Source organism: Ochlerotatus camptorhynchus, unplaced genomic scaffold (genome assembly GCF_037179485.1).
Source record: "Ochlerotatus camptorhynchus isolate MF236.1 unplaced genomic scaffold, CSIRO-AGI_Acam_v1.1 ptg000389l, whole genome shotgun sequence".
NCBI lineage: Eukaryota > Metazoa > Arthropoda > Insecta > Diptera > Culicidae > Ochlerotatus > Ochlerotatus camptorhynchus.
In genome coordinates, this window is record NW_027040876.1 from 229556 (window position 1) to 249241 (window position 19686).

At 41.4% G+C, this 19686-nt stretch overlaps 1 protein-coding gene across 1 annotated transcript in view; it reads right to left on the minus strand.

The window, feature by feature from the left end:
- Window positions 1–18779, minus strand: part of LOC135710498 (palmitoyltransferase ZDHHC8-like) — an 87900-nt gene extending 69121 nt beyond the window's left edge. Inside the window, exon 1 of the mRNA XM_065233093.1 lies at window positions 17721–18779. Coding sequence (XP_065089165.1) covers window positions 17721–17812 — 92 coding nt within the window. The 5' untranslated portion in view covers window positions 17813–18779. The remainder of the gene's footprint in view (window positions 1–17720) is intronic.
- Window positions 18780–19686: the final 907 nt, after the last annotated feature.

The window sequence follows — 19686 nt, forward strand, 5'->3', positions numbered from 1 at the left end:
CGTGTTGTATTTACCCCCGGATCGACTTGGCGATTCTAAGTTGATCTATCAACACATTGATTCACTTTTTTGGGTTGTATCCAAGATGAATGCGACTGACGAAATCCTTGTTGTTGGTGATTTCAATCTTGCTTCAGTCAACTGGTCATCGAATGAAACAGGGTTCTTTCATCCTCGCTCTAATGGCTCATATGTTACACCTCTAGTAGCATCTCTCCTAGATTGCTACAATACTGCTGATCTTCTGCAACGGAACGGGATCTCCAATGAAAATCATAGACTGCTTGATCTATGTTTCCTTAGCCGTGTACTCGCCTCTAATTGCTCGGTACCCGAACCACTAGTTAAACGTTGTACACACCATTCACCTCTGCAGTTATCATTACACTTATATCAGGCTTGCACTTTTCGTGTTACCGTGGACAGCGTATCGTATGACTACCGTAGGACTGACTTCGAGGGAATGGCAACCTTTTTCGAAAACATCAGCTGGGACGATGAACTCCGAGATCGTGACGCGAATGCTGCCTCTTCCATTTTCTCGATTATTGTCGCGTATGCGATCGACCAGTTTGTACCCATGACAACTCCACCCATATATAGTAACACTCCTTGGACCAACCACCGACTCAAGCGACTGAAGTTATCCAAACGAGCTGCATTGAAGACATTTTGTAAACTTCGAACGGATGCATCGAAGAGGAAGTACAACCTCGTTAACAAACAGTATAAGCGGCTCAACAAACAGCTTTATCAAGCCCATCAGCGCCATCTACGATCAACGATCAACGGAAGGAATCGGGCTTACCTTCTACAATGTACAATACGGATCAAGAAAAATCAGATACGGATACGGGAATCGCTGACCTGTTCATGTCACAATTCAGCAGTGTCTTCGTCAAAGAAAACTTACCTAACGAGCACATCGTAGCCGCCGTAAGTGATGTTCCCGTACTTTCTGTTGTTGGGCCGCATCCGCCTATCTCGACTAATGATGTTCGTAGAGCAAGCCTTCGTTTGAAAAATTCTTTCAGCACTGGCCCTGACAAAATCTCTTCCGCGGTTATTAAGAACTGTATTGGAGTGCTGGCCGCACCTTTAGCATCCATCTTCAACCTTTTTTTGGATTCTGATATCTTTCCCGACTGCTGGAAGGATTCTTTTGTTTTCTCTGTCTTCGAAAAAAGGCAGTAGGCAGTCGGTGTTCAACTGCCGTGGTATCGTTGATTTATGTGCAGTCTCAAAACTGTTTGAACTATTGGTGCTAGATTATTTAAAACACACATGCTCTAGTTACATCGCGACTGACCAACACGGATTTATACCGAAGAGGTCGACCGCTACAAATCTCGTTCAATACACGTCATCAATCACACGTGAGATGGAAAGAGGTCATCAAGTGCATGCTATCTACACCGATCTTTCTGCTGCTTTTGATAAAATCAATCACGAGATTGCAGTGGCCAAACTAGAGTGACTTGGTTTTCACGGTTCCCTTCTTGATTGGCTTCGCTCATACCTCACCGGTCGACATATGTCAGCAGTGTTGGGAAAATATCAAAAACTCAATTCTCACCAAAGCCCAAGATCACACTTAATTTTCGTAGACAAAAATCAACAAGCAAACAACTGCGGTTGATATTGCAAGCTGTGATATCGCAGCTCGGAATATCAAGCTAACAAAACTCCCCAGCTGCAAATCTCAACAAACTGTGGTGAGATTGAGTTTCATGATTTTTGCTCTACACCCGAACGCAACCGAAATATCCATAACAGGCTGGCAGCAGTCTCTTCGTGTCTGTCATCGGTGAACAGTAAAAAGAGATAGCAAAGTATACTTTCTCTTTCTAAGAAAACGATGTGCAACGGAATCATTTTTGTGTCGAGTCAACTCTCAGCTTGATTTTTGCGCGTTGTGAATAGTCTTGCGATATCAAAGGAGCTTGTAATATCATTATCAAGCATGATATTTTGTTTCAATATCAAGTGGGATATTGAGAGCGTATGAGAGCAGAAAATATCATTTGATTGATGATATTGCCAACACTGTATGTCAGTGAAGATTGGAGTTCATTTTTCTCAACCGTTCGCTGTTTCTTCTGGTGTACCTCAAGGCAGTCATCTGGGACCGTTCATATTTTTATTGTATCTGAATGACGTTCACTTTTCGATCCGTTGCCTGAAGCTGTCTTATGCTGACGATTTCAAACTATACTTTGTCATCAAAGATCGAAGTGATGCATTGTTTTTTCAGCAGCAGCTGGACGTTTTTACTGTTTGGTGTGACAAGAACAGGATGGTATTAAATGCTTCTAAATGTGCCATTATAACGTTTTCCAGGGAAAAAAAATCACCTATCTGTTATCCTTACAGCCTGCAGGAGCAAATAGTTATTAAGCCGTGAATCTACCATTAAAGACTTAGGCGTCCTACTTGATTCAACTTGGTTTCATTTTTCGTTTCGCCAAAGACTTTAGAAGAACTCCATATTTTCTGTTTAAAAACACTCTATTGTTCGCTAGTCCGCTCCACGTTCCGTAGTATGGGCGTAGTATTTACAGCAACGGGGTGAATCGTATTGAGGCCATTCAGCGAAGATTTGTACGTTTCGCCCTTCGTTGGCTAACCTGGAGTGATCCTTTGACTCTCCCTAGTTATGAAAGTCGCTGTAATTTGATGTCCCTACAATTACTTAGTGGCATCTCTAAGGCTACCTTCATTGTTGATCTGCGGCGCTAATGAGCCTTTAACTAGCATGTGCAAGATTTTCAATAAATGTTATAACTGCTTTGATTTTAATATCTCCCGTGTTAGTCTTAAGAATCTGTTTTATAATGTACTTTTAACTTCCTGACGGTTTCTGTTTTCTGTATTTAAATTAAGTAAATTATGTTATCAATAACATCTTTTTTATATGTTTAGGACTTAGTTCAAGCAAATGTATCTGTAGGATTCCATGTTATCTGTTGGTACTTAAATGATGAGGTTTTGCGCCCACTAGTGTGGGCTTTTCCCTCCAAATAAATAAATAAACATTTAGGCATGCCCCAGGTGCTCCTGCAATAAAAAAAACCAGAATATGAAATGAAGGCTTTTAATACTGCACGAGAAAAGCAATTGTCACCGGTTGGTAAATTAGTTGAGGGTTTTCCATCTTTTAAAACCTGCTCGTTTTTTTCCCAAAAATCTATTTGACAGACTAATAGTCTATAGTTGCCTCTTTGAGTTTATTTATCCTTATATACCCTTTGCTTCATATTATTTTTTGACTTAAGACTACTTCTGTGAATTCTATATAGAGATACACTTTGTAAAAACCGAAAATGGAACATGTTACAAAATTATGAAAGATTTTGAACGTTAATAACTCAGCTACTCCTTGACAAATTTCAATAATTTTATCACCAATCGATCAGAAATATTCCTACGCATCTGTTAAATTTAAGACTTCATCATTTTTCAAAATGTCACTAAATAATAATTAAAATTATCACCGATTGCCTGCGAAAAGCGATTTCCCTAACACAGATTTCAAAGTTGAATTGCATCCGGTCTCACCAGACGGTGTTTATTCAATCACCGCGTGGTGAGTGGTGGTGTTCTCCGGTACACAACGAAAGGCTCCCCGCAAGCAGCTAGCGATCAAGGCTAACCTCAACCGCTGATCGGATTCAGTTCCAATTATCGTGTGTGGTGATGCCCGGTCGTCAGCAGCAGCAGCAGTGCTTTCGGCACGTGGCGTTGAACATTGTTCTCCAGTACACAACGAAAAGCTGCAGCCCACATGAGCATCCATAGAAGGAAGAAGAAGCCGCACCGCTATTGATCGGAATCAGTAGCTCTTCGTGAGTTTCTGCGGGCCATCTATATCAAGTGCGTCATACTAAAGAGTATAATCAGGGCTGTCCCTTGTAGTGTTTCAAACAAAATTTTCTTCGCTAATTATTCCAAATTATTTTCTGACATTCGGCCTAATGACAGCCTAAAGGGTGATACGGTCAAAATTTGGTCAATATCAACTTGACGTATTTCTTTCAATTTTGCATTTAAAAAACCTGAACACCCCTCATTTTGAAGGTGTGTGTGTGTGTAGAATGTTGCTCCTATTTTGATTTTGGAATTCACTCTTCAGTTGTCAAAATGCCGTCCAAGCAAGAAGAGCAGCGTATCAAAATTTTGCTCGCGCATCGCGAAAATCCGAGCTACTCGCACGCAAAGTTGGCAAAATCGCTAAAAGTTGCCAAATCAACCGTTACAAATGTAATTAAAGTGTTTGGGGAACGTTTGTCGACAGCCAGGAAGTCTGGATCGGGGGGAAATCGAAAACCGGAAGCCGCTGAGACGACAAAGAGAGTTGCCGGTAGTTTCAAGCGAAACCCTAACCTCTCTCTCCGAGATGCCGCAAATAAGCTGGGTGTATCGTCTACAACCGTGCATCGAGCCAAAAAACGAGCCGGACTATCGACTTACAAGAAGGTAGTGACTCCAAATCGCGATGATAAACAAAATACGACGGCCAAAGCGCGATCCCGGAGGCTGTACACGACGATACTGACGAAGTTTGACTGCGACGAAACCTACGTCAAAGCCGACTACAAGCAGCTTCCGGGACAGGAGTTTTATACGGCAAAAGGAAGGGGAAAGGTAGCAGATGTTTTCAAGCACATGAAACTGTAAAAGTTCGCAAAGAAATATCTGGTTTGGCAAGCCATCTGTACCTGTGGCTTGAAAAGCAGCATTTTCATAGCTTCCGGGACTGTCAACCAAGAAATTTACGTGAAAGAGTGTTTGAATAAACGTCTGCTGCCTTTCCTGAAGAAACACGGTTGTTCCGTACTGTTTTGGCCGGATTTGGCATCTTGCCATTACGGTAAAAAGGCCATGGAGTGGTACGCCGCCAACAACGTGCAGGTGGTTCCCAAGGACAAGAACCCTCCCAACACGCCAGAGCTCCGCCCAATTGAGAAATACTGGGCTATTGTCAAGCGGAACCTAAAGAAGACCAAAAAAACTGCTAAGGGCGAGCAGCAGTTCAAGGCAAACTGGCTTTCTGCGGCGAAGAAGGTGGACAAGGTGGCTGTACAAAATCTGATGGCAGGGCTCAAGCGTAAAGCCCGGCAATTCGGATTTGGAAAAGCGGAAGCCTAACTGAATATTTTTCCTGAATTTTATACTAATTGAACTTGAAAAAGAAATTTTATTTGATTTTTTAAATAAACGATTTCACCGATTTACACGCGTTTTCCCTTGACCAAATTTTGACCGTATCACCCTTTATTCAGCTTTCAAACGATTTATAACAAGTTATTACATTTCACCGTTTCGAACGAACTGTCGCACTTTACTTGTGATCGATGCCATCATGATCTGCACAGTCGCTGGTGACACTGTACCGGTGAACTTTTTCCACTTTAAACGCATTTGTTGTGCATTTGTCACTTCTTTACCGCATGCTCGAAGTTTTCGCTTGACAATTGCCCAATATTTTTCGATCGGTCTGAACTCAGGGCAATTCGGAGGATTAATCTCTTTGGTGACGAAATTAACATTGTTTGCCGCATACCATTCTAGAACCTCCTTAGAGTAGTGGCAACTGGCTAGATCCGGCCAAAACATAACGTTGGTCTTGTGTTGCCGAATGAAGGGTAAAATCCGCTTTTTCAGGCACTCTTTAATGTAAACCTTCGACGTCATTGTGTGAGATGTGATGAAAACCTTGGTTTCAAGGCCACAACTGCAGATTCCTTGCCAAGTCATTAGTTTCCAAGCAAACTTATCAGCAAAAACAAATATATACCTGGAAGGAACATCCCCACGACCAGTTGCCAGGTAAAATTTTCGTCCGGGGATTTGTTTATAATCCATTTTGACATATGTTTCGTCATCCTTTAAAATACAGCCATCAAATTTCGTCAAAACTCGTTCGTATAGTAATCGTGCTCGCTTTTTGGTCACTAAATTTTGTTTCAGGGAGCGATTCGGATGTTTACTGGCACAAAAAGGCTTATATACCGTAATTTGCTTTGATCAATCGAGAAAAACTTTTCACCAATTTCTTCGTCAATGAAACATCAACAAATGCCCAGGAGCACGGTGGTGTATTAAACTAGCTCGGAAAACGCCTAACTGTATGTATCTTCTATGTGATCATCGCTCATGAACCAATGATTTTTGTGATTTTCGAAAACTTCAACCGATTGGATCTGCTTAAAACTTTTCAGAAATGAAGTTTAATGATTATTTGAACTAACACTTTGATTATTTTTGTGCCACAATAATTGTTGACATGCTAATAATGTTTCGAAAATGACCAATGATAATGTGACTTCAAAACATACATGATTCAGAATTCTTGATTCTTAGATTTTGGAGGAGCCCTGCTTTTTAAACTGTCTTTATATTAATTTCCACTCGTGTATAACTCGATATTCTGATGAATGAAAAGGAGGATTTCACAAACGAAGAAAAACCATTTGGAAAGTTGTATAAGTGTTTTATAGCAAAAATTAAGAAAATTGTGAACCGGGCCAAACCAAGGAGGTGGCACCCCTATCTCTACTAATAACAATTAATCATAGCCCGCTTGGATTGATATGCGATCACGTTTTCATGCCGGCTACGAAAAGATGACGGCATGTCAGGCCATTGGGTCAAACGAGCGATTGTTGAGACAAGCAAAGCAGCTCGAACCAGCTCGAAGGTTGCCAGAGGTGTCAGTTCACAGGTTATGACGGCGCCAATGGTTTCCGTTGACGATCACTATGGGAGAGCCGGACTTGGTCTTCTGGGACTGTAGTACTTGTATTTTGAACGCTTTCATGCAGGCACTAATTTTTAGATAAATTGGACGGTATTGACTAGACAGGATGGGACAAATCAGAAAATTGTAATCGGGTATTGAATGATGTGATTCATCCAGCATCTGATATTCGCTTCCTGCTGCCACTCTCCGTTGCTGAATTCTAACTTTTACAGCTTAATGACAGGTGCAATCTAATCAGTCTCCTCAGGACAGGTAGCGTACGATCGTTGGTTATCTTTAGCAAATGATTCGGACAATTGTTTTGCCTTTCTGGCTAAGCTAAATAACTTGAAAACAAATGGTCAATGGTCAATTGCCATATAGGGGAATCGCACCTATATTGACCATGTTTTGGCGATATTAAACGGTTTATATACGTTTGGGCTCTTGAGTTCTGTTGAGATTGTTGATTCAAATCATATTCATCGGGGTACACATTCACATCGCCCACACAAAGATTGTGATTCAATCGTTTTCCTGAGGTATGGCCAATAATGGTACTCTTACCCTATGCCAATCGACTCAACTCAATGAGATCATTCACTTTTCTTGGATATGGCTGAACCGACTTGAGTACAACCTGGTCTAATTTGTTCGTACCAGGTCCTAATAGAACCCGATTTCGCTGTTTTCTTTGGTCCCGGAAAATTATGAAATTCTAACTAAAGTTATAACTTTCTATATTCACCCTGCTGAAGCTGGCACTCACCCTACCTTGCACGAGAAAGGCACACGTCACTTCTAGATGGAGTAAATTGATTTTTTACCTTTACATAGGAAATTAGACGATAAAAGACCTAACAAACAACCATCATTTTTTAGTCACAATCCAAACCGTTGTGTGTGTGTGTGTGTAACACAAACAGGCTCGCTTGGCGGTTGATACTCTATTGAATTAATCATCGAGAAAGCAAAACGCTGATACAAAAATAAGCCGCACCACAACAGCCCGACAGCCACTTGTCACATGGAAGCAAGTTATATGTATACATACCAACAATGCCATGGAGGACAGGTCCGGCAATGCAAAGTTGTCGCTGTTACGCAACGATGAGCGTTCGTTCAATAAGAACAGCGGACGATGACAAATGTGCATTGCCGGACCTGTTCTCCATGACATTTATATACACCATTATGGGAGGAAGAACCAATAGGAAGGGGGCTGGCAACGGAATCGAAAGGAATAATGTAACTCAAGTGTGCGGTCGTCGAGGTCAAGTTGTGTGTTGAACGCCACCAGCAAAGGCTTTTCACGAGCTGATCACGAAAAATAACAAATCTGCTGATACCGGATGACGCGGGGACAGTTCTTTGGTTTGTGTAACGGGGCGAAATCAATTTTCGGGGACATGTTGAGTGCACCAGCACCATCCATCCGTCCATTTCATGCATATTACGGTTGGGCGTGCCGAACAAAGGTTAAGCAAAATATGCTTATCTCTACATGCGTGAGCGTGTGTGTGTTTTTTTCTGAATACCTTTGATGGATTATGATAAAAAGCCAATTTTTACAGGCGGTGCCTTTCCGGCTTGACGTGTGAATCTTCTTTATCTAGATTGATCAGCCTCTAGCTTTTGCAATATATTTTCGATAATTTTTCGTTTCCCGTACATGCACTCAGTTCGTAAGGCGCTTGCTGGTTTAATCTTTAATAGTACATACTACACGCTTACTTGAAAGTACCCATTAATGAGTAAAATTTCAGCTATTTTGTAGAACAGCGGCTGTACTCAATAAAGAAATTTTGTTTACAAATGAATGAGTAACTGTTACCCATTTAATGAGTAAAATTACTTTTCTTGTATGAAACCCTTTTCAATTTTATTTCGATTGGACATCTGGTTCGGGAGATACATATATCCGGAGTGATTTGAGATTTGGGCGTAATTGCATTTGTAAACAAACATGTCAATCACCGAGTTCTCGCGAATAAAAGCTCAATCTCGAAAAGTAATAACACTATGAGGTAGAGGAATGATTTCTCTATCATTTGGTATAGTTTGTTTGTGAGATTGAGCTTTTATTCAATAGAAATCAGTAATTGACGTGTTTGTTTACAAAAGCAATTACGCCCAAATCTCAAATCACTCCGGATATGTCAAAATGTAGGAATTAGATAAAATTCTCCGAACGGAACTTTCTTGCAGTTTTGTCAAAACTTCTCTTAAGTCCTTCTGAACTAATTTGAAGATTTTTCACAACTTCTTGGACATTTCATGTAAACTGCTTGGACTTTATTGTAACTTTTTTGAAGTTCTACCCGTTGTCACTGGCGGCTTTAACAGGGGCAGAGGGTCTAGAGTGATTTATCAATCTACAATGATTGAACCCAAGGCAGGACACAACACGCGTGGAGATTATTTAGATGTATTTTAATAAAATTCTCTTCGAAGATATAGGCTTCAATATTTGATTCGTTAATTGATGGCGTCGAGATGCTAGGTTATTGACGTTTGAAGGTGGTTTGAGCTTGTGGCAGAAGTCTTTCCTAATTCATCAAAATGTTTTGGATCTTTCATTATGGATCAGTTCTTTTTTTTTCGTTTATTTAACGTTGGTCTCTGTTCCGCAATCTAGTGCCAATCACCGACGGACATCGATTGCCATCGATTGACGGCAACCGAATGTGCAGGAAGGCAGCTTCCACACCTGCGTAGGATATCGCACCCATTCACAACACACATGGGCCGGGACCAACGGCTTTACTTCCCTTCCGAAGGAAGACGTGACCAGAGATTTTTATGCCTCAGAAAAAAACCCACCGACCTCGGCTGGGGATTGAACCCAGACCCATTGGGGTATTAGAAAGCAGTCACGCTTACCACTACACCACCGGCGCCGGCTCATGGATCAGTTCTGATATTCAACAATTGATGGATTGGCTGGAACGATGGAACAATTCGACAGTAAGCATGCATAGGGGCACAACAAAATTTACAAGACCAACAATTGAAAAGGCCTCAACTCCATTTTGTAAACAAACCCTTTAAGGCCATTTTCTCGCGATCCGAAACCTACATTCCTAACCAAAAATACAATCGAATAGAGCAGAATTTCCCCTATCTGTTCATTTTGTTGATTTTCGGTTCTCGACAAAATGGCCCTACAAGGTTTGTTTACAAAATGGAGTTGAGGCCTTTTCAATTGTTGGTCTTGAACTCTCCAGTCTGGAAAGCGTTTAAGGCCCTTTACACGCTAACCAAAGTACGCACACGCAAACCAATACCACTTTCGGAAGGTGAGAGTTGCCCCTATTCGATGATGTTGTTGGTTTGCGTAAGCGTACTTCGGTTTGCGCGTAAAGCATCTTGAAAAGTTTCCGGGTATCCAGAATCCCGGGATTTTTTTTTTCAAAACCGGGAAACAGAACCCTGTGTACATTTTCTCTAAAACCCATCTGTTGAAAAAAAAACCTCAAATAAATTTTAAGTACTTCATTTGAAAGCTATAAGCATTTCAAAACTTCTCTCCCATACCTTGCCATGCAATATTTAGAAATCTGCATCATCAAGCCTTTTTTCAAGATGACAGGATTTAGAAGCCATGTTTGCCAATTTTATAGTTAATATTGTCTTGACTATAACCACAATTGAGAGATCGCTAGTGCGTTCAGTTCTTTGCCCCCTGCTGGAGCAACTCTGAAATTTTCCGGCAGCCTCTCACACCGAAGAATCTAACATCATTATTACAAAAATACCGCACTGGTCGCGATATCAAGCGAATCAAGTTAATCGATTTTTATCGACAAAAGGACATAGAACCTGTTCAAAAAGGGCTCCAACATTTCTGCCTGAACTTCTGTAAAATTCTGTCTAAAATACTATGAAGACAGCCAGAACTTCTGGAGAAGTTCTGCCTGAACTTCTGGTGAAGTTCTGCCTGAGCTTCTGGAGAAGTTCTTCCTGAACTTCTGGAAAAGTTCTACCCGAACTTCTGGAGAATTTCTGCCTGAACTTCTGGAGAAGTTCTTCCTGAACTTCTGGAAAAGTTCTACCCGAACTTCTGGAGAATTTCTGGAAAAGTTCTGCCTCAGCTTCTGGAGAAGTTCTGCCTGAATTTCTAGAGATGTTCTGCCTTAGCTTCAGGAGAAGTTCTGCCTGAACTTCGGAAAAAAATTCTGCCTGCAATTGTGGTGAAGTTCTGCTTGAACTTCTGAAAAAGTTCTGCCTGAACTTCTTCAGTAGTTCTGCCTCAACTTCTGGAGAAATTCTGCCTGAACTTATGGAGAATTTCTGCCTGAACTTCGGGTGAAATGTTGCCTAAACTTCTGAAAAAGTTCTGCCTGTACTTATGGAGAATTTCTGCCTGAACTACTGGAAAAGTTCTGCCTGAACTTCTGGAAAAGTTCTACCCGTACTTCTGGAAAAAATCTGGAGAAATTCTGCCTTAATTCTGGAGAAGTTCTGCCTGAACTTATGGAGAATTTCTACCTGAACTTCTGGAAAAGTTCTATCTCTGCTTCTGGAGAAGTTCTGCCTGAACTTCTGGAGAAGTTCTGCCTTAACTTCAGGAGAAATTCTACCTGAACTTATAGAGAATTTCTGCCTGAACTTCGGAAGAAATTCTGCCTGAAATTGTGGAGAAGTTCTGCCTGTACTTCTGGAAAAGTTCTACCCGGACTTCTGGAAAAAAATCTGGAGAAATTCTGCCTTCATTCTGGAGAAGTTCTGCCTGAACTTATGGAGAATTTCGGCCTGAACTTCTGGAAAAGTTGTGCCTTGGTTTCTGGAGAAGTTCTGCCTGAACTTCTTCAGTAGTTCTGCCTAAACTTCAGGAGAAATTCTGCTGAAACTTATGGAGAATTTCTGCCTGAACTTCGGGAGAAATTTTGCCAGAACTTCTGAAAAAGTTCTGCCGTACTTATGGAGAATTTCTGCCTGAACTTCTGGAAAAGTTCTACCCGAACTTCTCAAGAAGTTCTGCCTGAACTTATGGATAATTTCTGCCTGAACTTCGGGAGAAATTCTGGAGAAACTCTGCATGCATTCTGGAGAAGTTTTGCCTGAACTTCTGAAAAATTTCTGCCTGAATTTATGGAGAATTTTTACCTGAACTTCTGGAAAAGTTCTGTCTCAGCTTCTGGAGAAGTTCTGCCTCAACTTCAGGAGAAATTCTGCCGGAACTTATTGAGAATTTCTGCCTCAAATTCAGGAGAAGGAACTTATGGAGAATTTCTGCCTGAACTTCTGGAGAAGTTCTGCCTTAACTTCAGGAGAAATGCTGCCTGAACTTCGGGAAAAGTTCTGCCTCAGCTTCTGGAGAAGTTCTGCCTGAACTTATGGAGAATTTCGGCCTGAACTTCTGAAAAAGCTCTGCCTCAGCTTCTGGAAAATTTCTGCCTGAACTTCTTGTGAAATACTACCCAAACTTCTGGAGAAGTTTTGCCTGAACTTCTGGAAAACTTTTACCCGAACTTCTGGAGAAGTTCTGCCTGAACTTCTGAAAAAGTTCTGCCTGAACTTCTGAAAAAGTTCTGCCTGAACTTCTGGTGAAATTCTGCCTCAGTTTCTGGAGAAGTTCTGCTTCAACTTCAGGAGAGGTTCTGCCGAAAAATATGCAGAAATTCTGCCTGCATTCTGGAGAAGTTCTGCCTGAACATCTGAAAAAGTTCTGCCTGAATTTATGGAGAATTTTTACCTGAACTTCTGGAAAAGTTCTGTCTCAGCTTCTGGAGAAGTTCTGCCTCAACTTCAGGAGGAAATTCTGCCGGAACTTATGGAGAATTTCTGCCTCAACTTCAGGAGGAAATTCTGCCGGAACTTATGGAGAATTTCTGCCTCAACTTCAGGAGAAGGAACTTATGGAGAATTTATGCCTGAAATTCTGGAGAAGTTCTGCCTTAATTTCAGGAGAAATGCTGCCTGAACTTCGGGAAAAGTTCTGCCTCAGCTTCTGGAGAAGTTCTGCCGGAAAATATGGAGAATTTCTGCCTGAACTTCAGGAGAAATTCTGCCTGCATTCTGGAGAAGTTCTGCCAGAACATCTGAAAAAGTTCTGCCTGAATTTATGGAGAATTTTTCACCTGAACTTCTGGAACAGTTCTGTCTCAGCTTCTGGAGAAGTTCTGCCTCAGCTTCTGGAGAAGTTCTGCCTGAAATTATGGAGAAATTCTGCCGGAACTTATGGGGAATTTTCGCCTGAACTTCTGGAGAAGTTCTGCCTGAACTTCTGGGGAAGTTCTGCCTGAACTTCTGGGGAAGTTCTGCCTGAACTTCTGGGGAAGTTCTGCCTGAACTTCTGGGGAAGTTCTGCCTGAACTTCTGGGGAAGTTCTGCCTGAACTTCTGGGGAAGTTCTGCCTGAACTTCTGGGGAAGTTCTGCCTGAACTTCTGGGGAAGTTCTGCCTCAGCTTCTGGAGAAGTTCTGCTTCAACTTCAGGAGAAGTTCTGCCGGAACATATGGAGAATTTCTGCCTGAACTTCAGGAGAAATTCTGCCTGCATTCTGGAGAAGTTCTGCCTGAACTTCTGAAAAAGTTCTGCCTGAATTTATGGAGAATTTTTACCTGAGCTTCTGGAAAAGTTCTGTCTCAGCTTCTGGAGAAGTTCTGCCTCAACTTCAGGAGAAATTCTGCCGGAACTTATGGAAAATTTTTGCCTGAACTTCTGGAGAAGTTCTGCCTGAACTTATGGAGACTTTCGGCCTGAACTTCTGGAAAAGCTCTGCCTCAGCTTCTGGAAAATTTCTGCCTGTACTTCTTGTGAAATACTACCTGAACTTCTGGAGAAGTTTTGCCTGAACTTCTAGAAAAGTTCTGCCTCAACTTCTGGAGAAGTTTTGCCTTAACTTCTGAAGAAGTTCTGCCTGAACTTCTGGAAAACTTTTACCCGAACTTCTGGAGAAGTTCTACCTGAACTTCTATAGAAAATCTGCCTGAGCTTTTGGAGAAGTTCTACCTGAAATTCTGAACAAATTCTGCCTGAACTTATGGAGAATTTCTGCCTTAACTTCTGGAAAAGTTCTGCCTCAGTTTCTGGAGAAGTTCTGCCTGAACTTCTGAAAAAGTTCTGCCTGAACTTATGGAGAATTTCTGCCTGAACTTCTGGAGAAGTTCTGCCTCAACTTCAGGAGAAATTCTGCCTGAACTTCTGGAGAAGTTCTGCTCGAACTTCTGCAGAAGTTCTGTTCGAACTTCTGGAGAAGTTCTGTCTGAACTTATGGAGAATTTTTGCCTGGACTTCTGGAAAAGTTTTACCCCAGCTTCTGGAAAAGTTCTGCCTGAACTTCTGGATAAATTCTACCTCAACTTCTGGAGATGTTCTGCCTGAACTTCTGGGGATGTTCTGCTTGAACTTCTGGAGAAATCCTGCCTGCACTTCTGGAGAAGTTCTGCCTGAACTTCTGGAAATATTGTGCCTCAACTTCCGGAGAAGTTTTGCCTGAACTTCTGGAGAAGTTCTGCTAGAACTTATGGAGAAGTTCTGCCTAAACTTCTGGAGAAATTCTGTCTGGGAAGTTCTGTATGAACTATTCGGAAGTTCTGTCTGAACTATTCGGAAGTTTTGTCTGAACTTCTCGGAAGTTCTGCCTGAATTTTTCGGAAGTTCTGCCTGAATTTTTCGGAAGTTCTGCTTGAACTTCTCGGAAGATCTGTCTGAACTATTCGGTAATTCTGCCGAAACTTCTCGGAAGTTCAGCCTGAACTTCTTGGAAGTTCTGCCTGATTTCTTGGAAGTTTTGTCTGAATTGCTTTAAACTTCTCGGAAGTTTTGCCGGAACTCCTTCAGATTTCGGTGCGAGCTTCACTGAAATTCGGTCTAATTTACTTTCAGGTTCGCTGAAGCTTGCTTCTGCTGGAACTTTTACTCAGAAATTGGAGAATTTATTTAAGCTTTTCTTTTCTTTTAAGTTCTTCAAATTTTGCTGAAGACGTTTAATTTGCATGTAGATACTCATGAGATTACATTTAGAATGTTGAGTTTAAAAAAAATAGCAGGACGTCTTCGAAGAAACAATAAGGGAACTTGATTAACGTTCAGGCAGCTTCAATGAGAAATTTAAAAAAATTAGAGTTGTCAGAGCTTCTCCCATGAGTCTAAGAGATACTTTGTGAGTTTCTACGACGAAGTTGCCTTTGATGTTACGGCTACTTCCCAATGAAGCTTGAAGCCCCGCAAATTTATCAAAACAGCAACAGGATGTTTTCTACTTAAAGGTCTCAAAACTTTTAATAAGAAGATCCCAGGACTTCTCATCGAGCTACCTCAACTTTCTCCTGAAGTTCTTCAAACTCCCCTAGGGGATTTCTTCGAGTTCCACGTGTAGAGAAGACCTCCAGACAGTTCAAATTCAACAGGAAAGTGCAGAAGAATAAGTCAAGAGAACTTCCAGGACAAATCCAGTGTAAACTCAGCGAACTTTCAGCCCAAGGACCTCTAAGGTATGCCCGGACCACCACCATGAGAAGACCAAAAGGTCTCTAAAACCAATCCATAGTATTTCTGAGGTAAATTCAGTAGACTATAAGAACATGTTTGGAGTGTGTTATCCACGGCAAATGATAAGTGATGCTAGAGGGTTCTCTAGGAGAACTTCCTGTACAAATCAGGGAAAATTCTATTAAGATTTTCATAACAAATCAAGTAATATCGTGGACGTCAGAATCTGGATCAGTCGATTTCCAGAGCATGTTAAGAGCTTCCAGAGTATATTCAGAACATCGCAAGTTCCAACGTTCAGTCCAGAACAACAGTAGTTCACAACAAATTTAGTATACATCCAAAAGACTTCCAGAATGAGAGTCAAGAGCAAATGGAGAGGACAACCGAAGCCGAAAAGTTCTGTCTAGGGCAAGGTTAGTCCACAAGAAATACAGGGAGCGTCTAAAGAAGATCCAGAGAACGGTTATCGGGATAATTTGAATGAAGTTCCCTAACAAGTCTAGTGTAAATCCTGATGAATGTTGGCATCTTAGTGGAATACCTGTATAAAGAAAGACTAGTCGAGCATTTAGAAGAAGTCTGCACATTGTAGACGAAATACGCGTATCTGTCGAGGATAAGCAAATAAGGTAGTGGAACTAAATGGAAAGTCTAGTGTAGCATCTCAAGAAAAACCTTGCTTAAAAGTGACAAATTCAAAGAAGTTGGAAAGTAAGTTCGAAATGGTGGATTTCCAGAACAGGCAATTGGTTTGGTAGGTACCTACGTTTAGATTTTTTTTCCCAAGGCTAGCCCAGAAGCCCTTTTTTTAAGTGGACATCCTTGCAAAAATACAAGCCAAAAGTCTTGGATAAACAGTTCAATAGAACCTCCAGGGCAAGTCCAATGAACAAAGTTTTTCAACAAATCTAGGACATATGGAAAGGAGATCCAAAAGTCAATTAACATAGTAGATTTTATGCTTTTCCACAACAAATCTTGGAGTATTTCAGGGCATATTTTCTGTATATGTGGGAAATTCAGAAAGCAATCCGAGGAAGCGATGCAGGAAAAGTTTAGAGGACTTCTAGGGATTTGCAGGATAGCTTCAGGGTATTCCAATGGCAAACCAAGTTCTTAGGGTTTCCAGGAAAAATCCACAGCTTAAAAAATACCTGCTGGGAAATTTACGAGAACGTCGAGAGTAAAATAATCGGTTTTGTAGGATACACTTAGAGAACTTCCATTACTAGACTAATCTAGTAGACTTTCTGGGCAGCTAAAGACTTCCAGAGGTTTAGTAATTATTTAGAATAAGGTAAACGGAAGGCTTGGAACGAAAGATCGATAGAACATCCAAGGCAAGTCCAGAGGACTAATTCACATGTTCAGACTAGATCACAACAAACCCAGCACACTTTCAAAGAAGGTACAAAACAGGATTTTCCGGATAGATTCATTACAGTCTGAACGCTAGAATTGAGTCTGAACGCTAGAAATAGCCTCCACACAAGGTTCAAGAGATCTACAAGAAAAAGTCAGAATGCTTCTAGGATAAGTTCAGGGGAATTGTAAAACGCGATGATTTCACCGACATCTAAGACATCTTAAGTAGAGTTCTATAGCAAGTTCTAGAGTCTAGAATTCATCTTCTTTCCTAGACATCTCTCTCCAAATTACTAGACCGGACCGGGAATCGAACCCAGCCACCTCCAGCATGGTCTTGCTTTGTAACTGCGTCTTTACCGACTGAGCTAAGGGAGTCTAAAATTCATATTATAGGCTTATAGGCCGCATTGCATTTACTACTAGAACTTCTACCTTATGCTCAGAGTAACATTCAGGCCTCAAGGCCTAAACCATAGAACTGTTGAGGTATGTACAATATTATGTCAAATATATTCCATCCACTGAATGTCAAGCGGACTTTGAGCACATGTTCAGGGAACATCTAGAGGTTTTCCTGCGACTTATAAACTGTTATAAATCGATAGAATTTAAGAAGAACAAAGAAAGTTCAAATTAGGGTGACGTCCAAAAAGTCAATAAGATAACTCAGATGATAGGAGAAAAACCCTTTATAAGGTCAAGGATTATTTAATAACTCATGTTTGGGAGACTTTCAGAATGGAACTAAAAGACTTTTAGGACAAGTCTAGAGGTCGTTGACCATAAACCATAATTTAGGATAACAAGTTAAGTTCAGATTAAGTCTACCAATCCACACACACAAAATTATATTTATGACTTGCACACCAAGTTAAGTCTACTGATTATACATGTTGGGGAGGTTCTACCAGCAGGGTATCGTAGACTAAATAAAATGTCAATTACAAATCCTGCGGATTTTCGTGCAACCTTGAACCACAGCCCAACAATAACTGAGTAACGAAATTAAAATCAGTACGTTATTCGAACTAAAGAAACTGCAGACGTGAAAAAATCCACCTTTCAACACAACACACTCTCTTAATACATCGCCATCAGTCATACTGAGTCAATGACATTGCCACCAGTACCTATAGAGAGTGCTGATAATGATAACTGAGTTTACTCACGGATAGTAGAAAAACAGGAACGTTGTGCCCAACAGGAGCGTCCAGGCGAAGGTCGCTGGGATGTATCTGGTTTTGACATCACATTTCGGCATCGTCCGTGCCTTTCTGTGACCACAGGAACGGCTGGCTGCGTCCCCGTTTTCCGCTTCCGTCCGAAAATCTAGGGTTGACTCCTGCCTTCCGTGCACAAATTGCTATCGAAAATTTTCACTTTTTCCCACCCACACCCCCGATCTCGACCCGCGCGATAGGGGCACAAGGTTGCCCTTCCTGATTGAAGAAAAATATATTCGCTAAAACCTATCGACCAAGGTGTGCTTCTTCCCTTTATTTCTTCGCCACACCACATCAAACTACTGTACACTACACTCTTTACTCGCTCTGTTGCTTTCGGAGCTTCTTCGTTTGCTTCTTTTTCCTCCACCAAACCAAAGTGATTCGCTTTTTTATCGTCGTCGTCGTTTTCTTCGTGATTTTTTTTCCTTCTCGCTAATACAGGTTACTCGGAGTAACCTTTTTTAGCTTTCACAGTCGTCAGAAGAACACTCTCCGCTGGTCGTCGATTATTTGCTGCTACTACTCCATTTTCGATACACACCATTTAAACCACTATCGCACCATCCCGGAACAGAGCCCGTTTTTTTTCCTCCTTGCTGGAATGCAAAAAAAGGGAAAATTCTTCCACCTAGGTAATCGCGTTTTTCCCTTCGAACACTGTTCCAATCCGCACTCCTCCTGCCACTACTTGTACGTGAGTGTGCCTTTTTCTTCTTCTTCTTTTTTCAGCGCCCCAGAGGGTGCAAAATAGCAGAACAGCAGCCCCAGAGGAAAATCCTCACCGCACAGACTTTTGCTACATTACTTCTGATCACTCTCACTCACTGCTATTGCTGGTTTTCCGTTTTTCCGCCGCGGAAGCACGCACGAATCCGAATCCGAAAACACTTGCTATTTTTCCACTGACTGCCACTGGAAGTTTGTTCTTCAGCAGAATCCGATCCGAAAAAAGGCTAGTGCCCGTGCCGTGCAAAAACTACTGTGTGATGGATGGATGCGACCGTCGACGAAGAGAAGCGAGCAAAATATGTTGAACCTTTTTCGTCGTCGTCACGAACATCGTCGCATGATGGCTGCGACATTGACAGCCACCTGACGGATGGTACGAGCAATGGTAGCTAGGGATGTGTCGATGATCGTCCGTCGAACAACAAGCAAGCGATTAAACTCGGATTGATTTGAACCTGAAAATCGATTAACTTGACCTTAACAAAAATGGTTAAAAATGCAAGGAACCACCTCACCTCGGTGAGAGTTTGTACGGGGGCGAGCTGTCAATTTGTTAGTTTAGTTTCAAACAGTGAAGTTATTATTTTGCTAAAAAAATCATAATTAATAAATTGATGACGATTCACTAATGGAGGAGAGCGTCCATGAGAATTGGTCGGGGTGTGTGGGGCCTTTTTGGGTATCCATTTTGAATTATGAAAATTTTCTGATAACCCGTAGGCAAACTAATTTCACAGATTCAGGGGGTATAATGGGAGTGTTTTGGATCTGATCGATAGTGTATTAATGCTTCAATGCGATTTTCGCGCGTCGTGTGTAGTTGGGTTGTTGCGATCAAAAGAATGCGTATGTTGAGTTTGGAATTACAGAAAGGGTGTATGCGTGATCCAGTTTGAACAACATTGTTAACTGCTAGGTTAACTGCTCTCGGACGTCACTTCATTTGAATAGCTTTTTGTTAAGTCGGTCGTAGATTGTGGTAATGTGAGGAGCACGGTGGCTATAGAACAACCCAACAAACAATTGAGAGCTCTTATAAAACACCTGAGTTGATCAAACGTTGAATAATAGCTTCCAGAGTTGTACAAGAATGTAGTTGTATTGCCTTTTTGGTTAAACGCTTCAAAAGCTGCTTGGAGCACTCTTAAATGATTGTTTACGTTCGGTTTAACTATATGCT